The sequence below is a fragment of the Hylaeus anthracinus genome, unplaced genomic scaffold (assembly GCF_026225885.1).
Source record: "Hylaeus anthracinus isolate JK02 unplaced genomic scaffold, UHH_iyHylAnth1.0_haploid 12002, whole genome shotgun sequence".
NCBI classification, from domain to species: domain Eukaryota; kingdom Metazoa; phylum Arthropoda; class Insecta; order Hymenoptera; family Colletidae; genus Hylaeus; species Hylaeus anthracinus.
The window spans coordinates 17595480-17610761 of record NW_026534349.1 but is presented as its reverse complement, the minus strand read 5'-3'; the positions used below and the strand labels follow the sequence as shown (position 1 = coordinate 17610761).

Below are 15282 nucleotides of genomic sequence, written 5' to 3'. Positions count from 1 at the left end.
TTAAGGATTGGATTTCCAGAAGAAACATGAGAATTCACCTCAGTCAGTTGAGAAGAAGTTTTATCGGATAAATTCTTGTGGATACAGTGCAATTACTCTGACTACGATAACGAGGGCCAATAAATATTTATCGATCGATACAGCACTGCACAGACAATTGAGTATTGACATCCATTGTTCAAGCGTTGTTAAAGAGTTATAACGCGTATAACATTTTCAATTATTCAGACATGTACATTGCTGCTTTGAAGGGTGCGAATATTTAATAATCGAATAGGGCTATAGAATCGGCATGTCCGGCAGTTGCTACTTACAAAGAGATTTTCAAAATCCTAAAAAAATGTAAATTACCTATAAATTCTTACAACACTATAATATATCTATTTGATACAATTTAATAAGGGTCGCTAACATTTATCTCGCAATATTATATTATACAGGTAGGTCAAGTACTGTGATATCTGATGTGCTAGAAAAATACTAAAATTTTATGTTATACTTCATACCGAGCTCTGCATTTTTATGTGTATTTTGTATTCGAGTGGATAGATCCGAACGAATGAGCCTCCGTTCTAATCGAAACTTAAGACGAAAAGCCATCATTTTAATCTCGAATGATCAATAAATAACTTCATGTTTTTTCGCCTGATATATTTCGTTATTGGAATTTTATAATTTTATCTTTTCCCTGATACAAAATGAAGAGATTTTATTAACGTCATTCGATATACTATTCCGATGATTTACTCTGAAAGTATTTTCGTTAATACCTTTTTAGTGCCGCGTTTCTCCGCTAAATTACACCGGAGCTTTTGGAAAATATTCTATTGAATATCGGGAAATGCATCTTGCTTCGACATAATAGTGAGCAGCGCATGTCTTCAAAATTGCCGGTACTGTATTGGATATCAGTTTTATTCGGGCGGCATGGAAATGTGTGGCCAAACTCTTTCCCGGATATCATTGTATTAAATTTGGATCTATGATGTAACCTAAAATATATCGATTACCACCAAAAACTTACAATACGCGAGCATGTGTAGCAAAGAGTTACCGCGGTTCGCGCATGGATTACGTTCTAAGCGAATAATTCATAGCATCATTTATTGAGTCTATTAAATGTGTCGATCACTTAGGATTTTATTACTTTTGTTTGGCCAGTTAGTATGTAATTACAATTCATTACTTCAGCAAATTAACATTTGATTACAATTCATCGTATCAGTTGCAACTGATACAAAGCTAATAAGATATTTTCATGAATAAATAATGTGTCATTAACTGAAAACAGAACACTGCATTGCCAATTGAAGTCTGTTTATTGAATTCAGATTCCGAAGTACTAAGGTGACGTTAGATTATTATCATGCTACTCTAGCGTATATAGTATATATTTGTTCCAAATACGATTCAAATTATAATTTGCACGTCAATTTATTCTAAATAGAAACGTTTTCAATAAATGCAAATTCACCTTTAATTGTGCAGGCAGTGGCGAAATTCCTACACGTGTTTGTCGCTAAAATTATTATCCCATCAAGTAACAGCTTTCTCTTATGTCTACTGCGCTCTCGGAGTACAATAGAACAAAGAAGCATTTACCAATTGTGCTATTCTCGACAATAACTTGCTCTTCACGGTTCAGTTTCAATAGCAACAATGTGTATTGCCCCAAACCGTGATGTTGCTCAGACAAAACATATGTTTTCACCCCACACACGTACGTCTAAGTAATCGACGCGTTCTAATCGATCCTGATCGTTAATTTTCTTCTGTCGCTTCGGTCACTCGGTCCGAACTAAAATAAAAAAGTGGTTGTGATTACAAAGGTAAGCAAATATCAAACAATTTTGAGAGAGCGACACTTTAGAAAGCAGTAACTGAATTTGACGCAAGACGGTAACATATTTTCATTTTCAGAAATGGAAAAGTGATCGCAATCTGTTGACTTCAATTTCGAGAACTAAACAAAATTTACTTCTTTTCTGTACCCCATTGTATAAAGATGATTCATTAATACATAGTATTTATTATTCATTTACCGACCGTACACGAAACTGCCGAAGGGTAATTAATGTGTGAATAAAAATGATCTCGAAATGATTCCGTGTTTTACTAACGAAATATGCCGGCTTCGGTGATTTCCCTTTTTAATTCGTGAATTTAAAGTTGCACGAATTTGATGCGCGGAAGGAAATTTTGCATAGGAGAGTTGATAAAATCAATAAAGGCGCATTTTTACTTCTTCGGTAGTTCTAGCGAAAGAGAGGAGCGAGCGGCTGGCTTTTGCGTGATCGGTATCGATTTGGGACTTTCAGCTCTCCATTCTTTTTTCCGCCACGTCAGCCGAGCTAAGTATACTATACTCGATCTACGCAATCTTTCGGACCAGGGTTGCGAGTAATTAATTACTTTTAAAAGTAATTTCTGTCTTTAATTGACAATTAATTACAAACAATGTAATTAAAATTATTTAATTAAAATTGAATTAAGCAGAATTAATCGAAAGTCGTTTAATTGACGATTGATACGAGCAAATTTAATCAAAGGTATTTAATTGACGATTGCTTTGAGCAGAATTAACTCAAAGCCATTTAATTGACGATTGCTTTAAGCAGAATTAATTCAAAGCCATTTAATTGACTATTGCTTTAAGCAGAATTAATTCAAAGCCATTTAATTGACGATTGATTTAAGCAGAATTAATTCAAGCTATTTAATTGACGATTTGTTTATATCTTCAATGTTAAAAGACATTTATTGAATGAATTTGAATATTTTCAATATTGAATTGAAGCAATACGATTAATTATTGTGTATCAATGGTGCCGAAGGCTGAGGATAGATTAGACAATGCAGACGACTCTGACGTGAAGTCAGATAGTTGCAGGAATCGGTATCTCCCAGTAAAGGGTAACCGTAGGTTAGGGTGTTTGGTTGTTGGTTATTGGAGACAAATGCAGACGCCTCGGATGTTAAGTCAGATAGCTAGCAGGAATCGGTATCTCCCAGTAAAGGGTAACCGCAGGATGGGTTGAAATAGGGAATTCGGGTTCAATACACTGAGCTTAAATCGTATCGTTGATGAATACTACGCGTCGCGGATAAAGCCTCGCAACTTATTAATTTAATTGAATAATAAGTCGAGCGGCAAAGTTATTATATTGTGGGATCGTTACACAGGCTAGGATTGCTTGTTATATCGTGAAGGTTTAGTAATTGACTTAGGAAACTTTGAATTTACACAAAAGAATATATATATTCAGAATAACTATACTAAGTTACAAATGTGCCGTGTTGTTTTGTCGCGGTCGTGTGTAGTAAACGTTGAATTTAATTACCTAATTGTTGCACGGTGTTAACGCACTGGCGATGCGGGGGTCGAGTGTGATTCTAAATGCCGTAATAGATGAAAACCGTCTTCGCGGATCTATAAGGTTAACTTGATCGAAAGGGAAACTGAAGCCTGATCTCACTAAAGCACACTCTGCAACGATGGACGAGATGTGACTCTTCGTAACTCTATCGTTCTAATCCCCTGAGCAACGAAAATCGTGGGTTTATATACCCCTAAATGTTGGTGGAGATCCGTCGGTGATTTCCATATTTGGAAATCTGACGGTTAGGATTTTCGTAGCTCTGAGGTGAGCAGCTGCGTTCCCTGGGAAAGGGTAGATAAGAAGTCTTCCCACGCAACGCAAGTCGAAGATGATGTTAAGAGTATGCAGCTGCAGGATGCACTCCAGGGAGACCGAGCTCCAAATTCCAGGAGGGTAGATAAAATAAAATTGATGAACGCGAGCTTCGGAAACAAACAGCGAGTTTCTGTATACGTAACATTATATAAAATTTAACTAATTGTATAAGTAACACATATAAGGTTATTAGATGGATGCCAGATATATCCGGCACTCATACAGAAATGGTTATGCCGGTAATGCCAAATTAGCTGAACTGCTTTATGCTTTTAGTATATTACTTTAACTTATACTTATGGTATATATTTGTTTTATTTTGTTGTCATTGAATAAGAATACATATTTGTTCTCATTTACCTTATACATTATTTATTCATAGAATTACCTTAACAAGTACATTATTATATATACAAGCAACTCATTTTGATGAGGTTAATAGTATTTAGTATATTCCATTTGTCGCTACAAATTGGTTTATATATATGTTTATTTATATGTGTTACTTATATAATTAATTAAATTTTATATAAATGTCTTTTAACATTGAAGATATAAACAAATTTTCAATTAAATAGCTTGAATTAATTCTGCTTAAAGTAATGGTGAATTAAATGCCTTTGAATTAATTCTGCTTAAATCAATCGTCAATTAAATGGCTTTGAATTAATTCTGCTTAAAGTAATAGTCAATTAAATGGCTTTGAGTTAATTCTGCTCAAAGCAATCGTCAATTAAATGGCTTTGAGTTAATTCTGCTCAAAGCAATCGTCAATTAAATATCTTTGATTAAATTTGCTCATATCAATCGTCAATTAAATATCTTCGATTAAATTCGCTCATATCAATTGTCAATTAAACGACTTTCGATTAACTCTGCTTGATTCAATTTTAATTAAATAATTTTTAATTACATTTATTCAAAATATTGATTAATTAAGTTGATTGAATTAAATTTGTTTAAATCAATTATTTAATTAAAAAATTGTAATTGATTACTATTCAAACTCTGTTTCGCACGGAAAGAGGAGCATGTTATGCCAGTTTGACCTTTGCTTCTTAGTCAGTAATTTATTTTAAAATTATTTACAAAATTGTCTCGTTTCGTTTGGGAAAACGATAATCGGGTTAGGTCTTATTTCCCAAACACCGATACTTTCAATACGTTCGAAACCAAAAATGTTATCTTTTCTTTCAGGTAGCATGGCTGCGAGTGGACACGCAAACTATCTTGACAATAGCAAACCATGTGATTACAAAGAATCACAGGATCGGAGTTACGCGTACAGATCACAAAACGTGGTGCCTACACATACGCGAAGTGCGCAAATCTGATCGTGGTGCTTACATGTGCCAAATAAATACCGACCCGATGAAGAGTCAAACTGGATACCTGGAAGTTGTAGGTTGGTTCATTACATTCTACGTAAGCGAAAATAATAAATGTGCTATTGACACGTTGCCTTTAACACGTTCACGCCGGCATGTACCACTGGTGGCTCACGCTCGCTTGTGTATCAGATGGTGTGTACCACCGCGCCGTCCCATGGCGAGAAAAACATGTAGCAGCGCCGACGTGAACGTGTCAAAGAGACGTTATTATGAATTGAGTGTACGCTCTTCGGGTGTCATTGGCTACATTTGTTAGAGAGACGGCTGGCTTATCTTTAAGACAGACAACGGCGGAATAAACAAATAGGACTGCAGTAAAGTCTCCACAAATGCACAAATTTCTCTCCCATAAATGCTCTGAAACCATCCCCATCACTGCGAGGTATACCCCTTGGGGGGTCAAGGAGTTCGATCGCCGAGCAGTGTTTATATGATCGTATATTCTCTGATGTTTGCCGACGAGCTTCGAACGTAGAGAAGGAAAGGGAATAAAGAAGAGGACGAAGCGAATGCAACGATAAAACTTTTCTATTATTAAAAATTTTGTAATTTTGTAATAGTATTTTACAAAAAAGTTTTTCAACAAAACAATTAATAATAAAAAAAGTTTCACCGGTGCATTATATTGTCTCACCTACATATCTTGGTGTTTTCGCTCTCTCCTCTTCTTTTATTCGCTATTCTTCTGTACGTTCGAAGCTCGTCGGCAAACATCAGAGAATGTACGAAGTCTACCATAAACACAGTTCTGAGTTGGGCGTTTATGGGGACTTTGTTTTCTCTCCGTCCTCTTCCTTTATTCGCTGTGATTCTGTACATTCGAAGCTTGTAAACAAAAATTAGAGAATGCACGAACTCTACCATGAGTGCACCATTCAGTCCCGAGTTCGTCCATTGTATGGAGACTTTATGTTTTTACTCCGTCCTCTTCTGTATTCGTTGTCCTTCTCTACGTTTGATGCTTGTCGGCAAAACATCAGAGAATGTAGGAACTCTATCAAAAATGTACCAGTTCAGTCCGAGTTTTAGCACTTATGGAGACTTTACCGTATCTCGTCCCATAGACTGGTTAATTACGTATTGTCCAAGTATTCGAATAATCCTAATCTTAGCATACACATTATAACATCGTAATTGAACGATTAGTAACCGATAATTTTATTATTTTCAGTTCCACCAGATATTTTAGATTATCCGACAAGCACGGATATGATCATTAAAGAAGGTGATAATGTTACTCTGCGCTGCGCTGCTGTGGGATCGCCAACGCCAAACATCACCTGGAGGCGCGAAGATGGAGAAACCATCTATCTGGAAAATGGAAAAGAAGGTAAGGCATGTAAATTAAAATTCATCTTATATCTTATCGTATATCTTATACTACATATTATACAAAGAGACAGCGTTTGTTTGCATCTATACAATTTCAAGAACTACTTAACCGATTAATACCAAATTTTAACAGTAGCATCCTTGCTTTCTCTGGAGTAACATAGGCTACGTTATTTTCAGAAAAATTATATTACATTCGCGTAAAAATACGTAAGAATATGTTGAGCGCTGAGCGCTCTGAGCCTGTACACGCTACTCCCTAACTACCGCTCCCAACCGCTACGTAGCTGCATGTTCGTGCCTACTCAAAAGAGAACTAACAAAGTTTGCATGATGTGTACAAGTTCGTTTCGTCCGCTAACATGTAAAAAAAATTAACCATGTTGTGTATTCCAAAGTTCTATAATATCACATTGCATTGAATCCAAATCCTACGATTGTTTGTTTGTTCTTTATTATAGTGTTGTCCTGTCGGACAGTTTACATTTTTCCTGAGAATACAAAATATTTTTGTTACATGCTGATTTATATATTAATAAAACATATTATTCTTAATCTATAATTTCTTACACTTACTACTTCCTATCGCTATATTACACAACATCAAATCCTACGATTGATACACGGGCGAAGCCGTGACGAGGGATGGTAGTATTTTATAAAAATGAAGGTGAGAATTGTCGAAAGCATAGTTACAAATTTAATTACAGTTTAACGGTAGACATTTTCACTAAAGTTAAACGCTTGAATTTATTATTCTCGCGAGGTCAACGCGAATCTATTATTCGTTTTGATTCTGTTATTTGGTTGCTTTTAAAATACATTTTCAATTGTAAAGAGTTTATTAAGAAATGTATGTAACTACGAAGTGTATAGACTTACTATAAAATACAATTGGAACGGTTTTATGTTTTAGTGACTGAGAGTAGATATATGACGTAAACGGTAAAAGTTCTTTGGTGGCTGAGGGTAGACATACGACCGCAATGAAGTTAATCGTTACTCTTCTTAGAGTATTGATGCATCTTTGATTTAAACGTTAATTTAACGTTTTCATGAAACTTGTATGCTAAATTAAACTTCGATGCTAATTGAATTTCCTATTTCCTTGTAGTAAATATGAAACATAAATTCTAAGCTTTGAACATCGAACAGTTGGTCTGAATTGCTGATTGTCAGGTTTTTTAAACTTGTTTATTTGAATAAAAAGGATCACGTTCTATTTCAATAGGCGAATCAATAAGAATGTATACAATTTTTGTTCGAACCAGAAGAGAATTTTATTTCGTTCTGAAATGTCAATCGAACGAAATAGAAATAACTGACATTTGTTCACACGTAGATGCATCAGTTTGACTCTTCTTTCTATCAAAGCGTAACTGAATAATTCGTACAGATTGAAATACTGCATCGGTATAGATATCATTTTTCTACGGGGTTTTTAAACTGTTATTGTAGAAAAGTTCAACATGCATTGTCGGCTTCATAGACCATACGCGTTGGATGGCTCTCTACGGAAGCGGATCCAGAAGCTTTATTTGCCCAGAGATACAAACTATAGAAAAGTATTCTTTCAAATTTCTTTTTTGACAATCTGAGATTTATTAATAATTTAAATATGAACATGTCTGTTCGATGTATTAAATAGTCAAGTTCACGTTCACGTTTTATATGTATATTATACAAATATCAAATTGATATTATACATATCAAAATGAATATTATTTATAAACTATTAATGCCAAAATATTTTGTACTTTTCGAACAGTTATTTTCTGTAATAATTTGTTCTCGTTTAATTGTTGAAAGCTTCTTTTGAAGTGACATATTAGAAGAATAAGTAAAAACATAATTGCAACGAGTTAACTGACTTTAGTATCTCCACTTACGTACACACATGCCACAGTTCAGAACATCGCGAATTCATCTACCATGAAATGCAGAAGCCTCAATCGCAATCGGTTAATTCCTTGCCGAGTTACATCAAAGAATAGAAGTTTTTCAATAACAATTGTTATAAACATTAAAAAATTCAAAAATGCTTGGAAGAAAACACGCGAGATAACGCGCAGAAGAACCTCGACGCGGCCGCAGTAGGGGAGTCCGATCCTGGTACTGATTTCGACAGCGCTTGAGGATTGACATTCTGTACTGTAATTCTCCTTTCTATTGAATTTCTGACCTTTGCAAACTGCGTTCGAGCAAAGAGTAGACCATATATTCTCAATTGGATTCAAGTCAAAGCGGGCTATTCTGAAACTTGAATTCCATGGTCGATGAATCACTCTTTGGCAATGGCGTTGTGCATACCGTGTTTCACGCTTCGAAAAATATTTCCGACCTGCAAATGTTTACGCGAACTCAATAGAGAGTTAAGAAATATATGATGTACGATAGATGTGCAATGAAAATTTATGACCGACGGCTTTCAAACTTACTTAACGAGTAGGACGCGTGTTGCAGCAGTGGCGGTTGCAGCATGGGAACTTGTCGCTGCCCTACATCGTTGGTGTACCGATGATGTCAGAAAGAAATACACGCCTCCCTGTTTTGTATAGTAATACCAAGGAATATCATCGGCCTGATTCGCATACGCCGAGGCGCGATAAAGATTTATCATTCTTTTGTCTTCCACGCGTGTCCGATTGTTGCTCGTGCTCCGTGCTATGGTCTTCCATAGAGAACTGCCTAGCCTCGAGCAAGAGAAATCTCCCTCGCTGTTCGAATAACGCTGAAGATACTACATACACCCTCGTTCATAAATATGTGGACACTTACTACCTTCAATGAATAATTACTATACACTGTAAATCATTGCTATACGACTTTTGTTGCTAAATTCTATATTGGATGTGTATTCAATAACATTTAATAATATTAAATGTTTTGAGTACTATATTCAATTTTATAGTGATATTATACTATGGGATCGTTTAGATAGAAAAGTTCAGAAAGAATGTTCAATATATCAAAAACCTAGTTCAAAACATTACCTAGTTATATCTATAGTTTTTTTTATCAATAATACTGTGATATTAAAAAACACTATTAATAAAATATATTCGGTTATAGAACATAAACATATCGAAACATAAATGATATAATTGATACTAATAGATTCGCAACTTTTATTCGATATTTATTTCTATTAAGGAAGTGTCCACATACTTCTGAGCTGAGGTGTACATGAAATGTAAACGTCGTATCAAACTTTTTTTAATAGCCATCGTTTAACATCGAATCTTATTAATTATCGACTCTGTACTTTCATTTCGTCCAGTCTGTTCATCAAGAGTTGACACGCAAAATAATAGTAGTTGGAGGTAATTAATTAAAGTGGAAACAGGAATCGTATTGAGGGGTTCAATGGGTGGTTAGAGTTTAACTTGTATCCAGGTGATTACAGGCACGGTCAACAGGCGTTTCAATGACATAAATTGCTTTGTGCTGAGATTAAACGATTAGGTAGACAAAGTCAGAGTTCGATGAATCGAAAATTTAACCACAAACGACGGCCTTGATCACCTTTTAATTTTCCACCGCATACACATATTTCAGAAATCCTATTCCAAAGGATGTTTTAACGGTTAAATTTTAAACATTCTACGCAAAGTTTCTAAATTACAAACTAAAATGAAGGTTTAAAAATGAAGAACTGATCTGTAAGAAAGTAATAAATGCAATTTGTGATATATAGGGTGATTATGCATAATCCCCACTAAAGTTGGTAAATGTGATTAATTATGAAACATTTATCAAATTAACCGGCGATTTTATATAATCCCCAACTCGCAATGGGGAATGTGATAAAATTGTGAATACATATGCTGTCTATACGGAAATACTGTCTGAGTAGGTTTGGACATAATTTTGCAGACCTAACCCTAACCATACTTCAGCACTTCACGGTCTCCGGAACTAATGTACTCTTGAAACCTTAACACCGTCGCGAAACCGTACTTCGATGAAAACAGGGTCTAATAACGGCGTTTCCAGTCACTTTTTCATTGATGCGAGTTATCTATTAGGTTAGGGTTATATCTCCCTTTTAGACAGCTTGACGCACTCAAATTTTTGATCCGACGCACTTGTTAAATCTTTAAATGTTTCAACAATTTTGAGAATTTTAATTTAACATCCTTACAGCTGGTCACTTACCACGAGATCCTCCCAGGGTTTAAATAATAATCAATTACAATTTTTTAATTAAATAATTGATTTAAACAAATTTAATTCAATCAACTTAATTAATCAATATTTTGAATAAATGTAATTAAAAATTATTTAATTAAAATTGAATTAAGCAGAGTTAATCGAAAGTCGTTTAATTGACAATTGATATGAGCGAATTTAATCGAAGATATTTAATTGACGATTGATATGAGCAAATTTAATCGAAGATATGTAATTGACGATTACTTTAAGCAGAATTAATTGAAATCCATTTAATTGACGATTACTTTAAGCGGAATTAATTCAAGCTATTTAATTGACAATTTGTTTATATCTTCAATGTTAAAAGACATTTATATAAAATTCAATTAATTATAAATATGAGTAACACATATAAATAAACATATATATAAACCAATTTGTAGCCACAAATGCAATGTACTAAATACTATTAACCTCATCACAATGAGTTGCTTGTATATATAATAATGTATTTGTTGAGGTAATTCTATAAATAAGTAATTTATAACGTAAATAAGAACAAATATATATTCTTATTCAATGACGACAAAATAAAACAAATATATACCATAAGTATAAGTTAAAGTAATATACTAAAAGCATAAAGCAGTTCAGCTAATTTGGCATTACCGGCATAACCATTTCTGTATGAGCGCCGGATATATCTGGCATCCATCTAATAACCTTATATGTGTTACGTATACAATTAGTTAAATTTTATATAAATGTCTTTTAGCATTGAAGATATAAACAAACCGTCAATTAAATAGCTTGAATTAATTCTGCTTAAAGTAATCGTGAATTAAATGCCTTTGAATTAATTCTGCTGTTACGTACAGAGACTTCATTCTGTTTCGTTATTTCCATCAAACCTCTCCTCCGTGACATTTGCCCTTGCGAGCGGATGTGGCCGCGCTCCTTCGATAAAGTTTTTACTAAGAAACTAGGGCGCGTCGCGGGACTGATTTCCACGAAAAATAGGAGCTACGTGCATCTACGCATCTCCGCATACGGCAGCGTAGGATTCATAGAATCAATTCCCACTACCGATTTTTAACCGAATTCAGAATATATAAACCGATGCGTTTTGCATCTCGGAGGCTCATTTCTTGAGGACACGTTGAAATTACGTCGCGCTATATCTTAAATCGGCGAGGCAAGATCGGGATGAATCCCCTTATAGTAATCCAGAAGTATCAGACGCTGACACCGTGTTACCTCGTCGCAAGATCGGGAAGAATCCCCTTCGAACATAGTCTTGAAACGTTTTGGTAAATACTTGTTCAATTGTAAACGTGACCCCCGCATTTCAACTCGGTGCGTAACCTTGAGAGTAGGAATTAGTTTCCGCGATATATACAGAAAACATTTGTATAGTCCTAATTAAACCTTTGAATACATACATAGTTTAGTAGAGTAATCCTAACTATTTTCTTTGAGTACCTATCTTATTGAATTATTCAATTAAGGAGACTTAAAAATTATTAAATTAAAAATTTGGTCCAAACCTACTGGGGATTATATAAAATCATCGGTTAATTTGATAAATATTTCATAATTTATCACATTTACCAACTTCAGTGTTTCATAATCTCCGGTGATTAGGCATAATCCCCAGTTTATTACATTTACGATAACATATACGTTTCTTTAATAAAACGTACAGAATTCAGTGAACAATTCGCTTCCATTTTCCTCCAATTTATATCTCTGTTTCGTGCTATAATTTTACTTGGACATATAATCAGACTATAAACACTATAGGAGAATATAATCAAGCGTTCTCCTAGTAAATCTTCGTGAGCAAGAAATCCTCGACAAGCGGTATGTCCATAATACATTTCTCTATATCTACGTTCATAGTATGAAATGCTTACTTGGATTAAACACGCCAACAAAAAGCAAGGAATTTTCGCGATATCGATGGCGTAGGAACAAACAAACGGCTTGATTAGTGAATATTAATTTCGACCACCCTATTGCGAATCTTTTGTGATACAAATCAACGCCACAGTTTTGCAAATAATTAATAATCAAGAGAAAACAAATATGCAACTATTAGGTATGAATAAAAGTGTTTTTGTTTATGCAATCATGGGTGTGAGGTTTCGTATATTTTGAGTACCTTTCGATTGAATTTCCTTTTTCGTATGGTACAGGACACGCGTACGATATATTGTATGAAATGCGTCATTCTAGACAATCGATCATTTATAAATTCGTCTCTTGTACAGTTATATATCATGTTTTTTATCTCTAATTCTGTTGCAGTGCGAAATATAGACGGATCAGTCTTCAATATCACGAAGGTAAATCGACTCCACATGGGTGCATATTTGTGCATCGCATCCAATGGCGTACCCCCCACCGTCAGTAAAAGAATTATGCTCATAGTACACTGTGAGTATCCTACTTCTATAGCGTCTCGTAGTATTGCTCACGTGATAACTGTAAATATTTTTGTGACTAACTGTAGCTAGATGAAATTTTTATCTAACCTAAATTGAATTCCTTTCGTTTACCGCGACTTTCCAGTTTCTCCAATGATATATATACAGAACCAATTAGTAGAAGCACAGGAGGGACAAAATATGACTCTGGAGTGTAATTCGGAAGCGTTTCCGGTATCAATTAATTATTGGACGAAGGAAAACAACGGAATAGAAACCACTGGTATTTGAAATTTGATATCGTGCACTTATAGTTATTTAAACAAGGAATGTATATTCGTTTGTATAGTTGGTTAACCAGTTAACTATATTGAAATATTTAAAAAGAGTATACTATCAGATCGGAACAGTAAGCAATGCCTAAAAAGCACACAGAGAAAAATGCATACATATGTGGTTACTACTGCTAACCACAAATTTTAAATTAATTTTTTAAGTGCCTACTGGTTTTTAGTAAAAACCATATAGTGGAACATGTGTTGCCTATGTCCTGGAGGATAATTAAAACATCTTGTTGACATTTCCTTCCTATGAGTCAATTATCGTATACACAAGTTTCTTAAAATCACAATTAAAAACACGAATGAAATTGATTGCACGCGTTAGATAATAATGGATCTATTCGCATTCCAACGATGTATGACGGTGATAATATTTCAATGATAAATTATGATCCCTTAATTAATTGCAAAGCAGAGTTTAACAACAAAATTATCAGCATCGAATATTATTATCAAAAACACTGCTTGTTTAATTAAAATTGATTGCACTAATATGAATGTTTTTTATATGCATGCGTGTCTTCAATGATTCTTCGCTTGAAAGTTATTTTTAGATTGCATTATTTGATATTTGAAGCTTAGAGTTTTCGCGTCAAGAATGACAAAAATATTTACTGAAAATTTATTTAGTGAAAATAATGATTAAAAGTTATATTTGATACTCTATTCAAAAATTAGATATGCTCACATATAAAAATACAATTAACATTTACTATTGCATTTACTATAAGTTTTGTTGAAGCGTAGACATACCGTTACTTTGAAAAATCTTTATGCTTGTGACGCTTTTATGGCAAACCATTTAGAACCTTTTTTATTTTTGCTCCAATTTTAATGATAGTTCGTTTTGTCGCGTATGAGGTTAAAGTTGAAAGGGAAACAACCAACTAGAATTGCTAGAATTAACTAGTAATAATAATTAATAACTAATGTTTTCATTATTGGGAATCGTGATTATCGTTCACATAAGTGGATACCAAAGAGTAAATTCAAACGAAAGCTACGGATACTTTCTTACGGAACAGACGGTTATTCTGTTTCAACGCGTTGCGTGCGTCCTGGGTATTCACATTCGTTCTTTGGTATACAGCCAGCATAAGACGAATGGAGACACGATTTATGGGCCCGTTTCATACAACAGACAATTTACTGTGCAACATCGACGCGGGTACCGCGCAACTGTCCTCACAGGCACGGGTACATCCCCTAATATTGTTCATGCATGGCTTTATCGATGAGAAAATACGTAAGAATAAACCTTCTTATAACGCAAAAGAACAGAGTTACACAGAGGGGAATTCAGGTATCTACCTCGGTGCATCGAATAACGAAGAAGAGCTAGATATTATTATCGTCGCTCCTCTGATTTGGGCTAATTGAGAAGGGTCGGGACAGGGAAGATGGATTAAACACAGCAGACACCGAATACTGCTATATTTAGAGATTTTGGTATTATACCGGTATCTGTTTTGATGTTACTTTGACATACCGGTATTTGGTAAACCCTTTTTTATACCGGTATTAAACCTTCAATACCGGTAATTTCATATGTACTTTACAAGTATCTCCCGTCCATACCCCAAAATCAATTTCAATTTCCCACAAAAATCTTTTGTGTGAAATTGTAGTTTCTTAACTTCTTTTTTTGTAATCAATGATATTTTACATATCCTCGGAAGTCTCTAAGGCAGACATAGTCCAAACAACATTTACTAGTTAATATAATTTGTGAAATTAACAAAAAAATGCGAAAAGTGGGTGAAAGTATAGAAGCAATAAATATTTGTACTATTCTTATGACGAACCATTTACAATAGAGTTTGTAACGTAAACATATTAGTTTATTGCTCCGTACGAATTAGAAAACATCAAATTTCCAGTAAAGTACTTTTAAACAGTTGTGCAAATACTTATTGCTTCAACATTTCTATCGATTAAT

General features: G+C 34.3%; 1 protein-coding gene across 1 annotated transcript in view; it reads left to right on the top strand.

Moving 5' to 3' along the window:
- Positions 1–15282, top strand: part of LOC128892326 (neurotrimin-like) — a 276285-nt gene that overhangs the window by 224409 nt on the left and 36594 nt on the right. Inside the window, exons 4-7 of the mRNA XM_054152691.1 lie at positions 4893–5100; positions 6258–6416; positions 12884–13012; positions 13148–13285. Coding sequence (XP_054008666.1) covers positions 4893–5100; positions 6258–6416; positions 12884–13012; positions 13148–13285 — 634 coding nt within the window. The remainder of the gene's footprint in view (positions 1–4892; positions 5101–6257; positions 6417–12883; positions 13013–13147; positions 13286–15282) is intronic.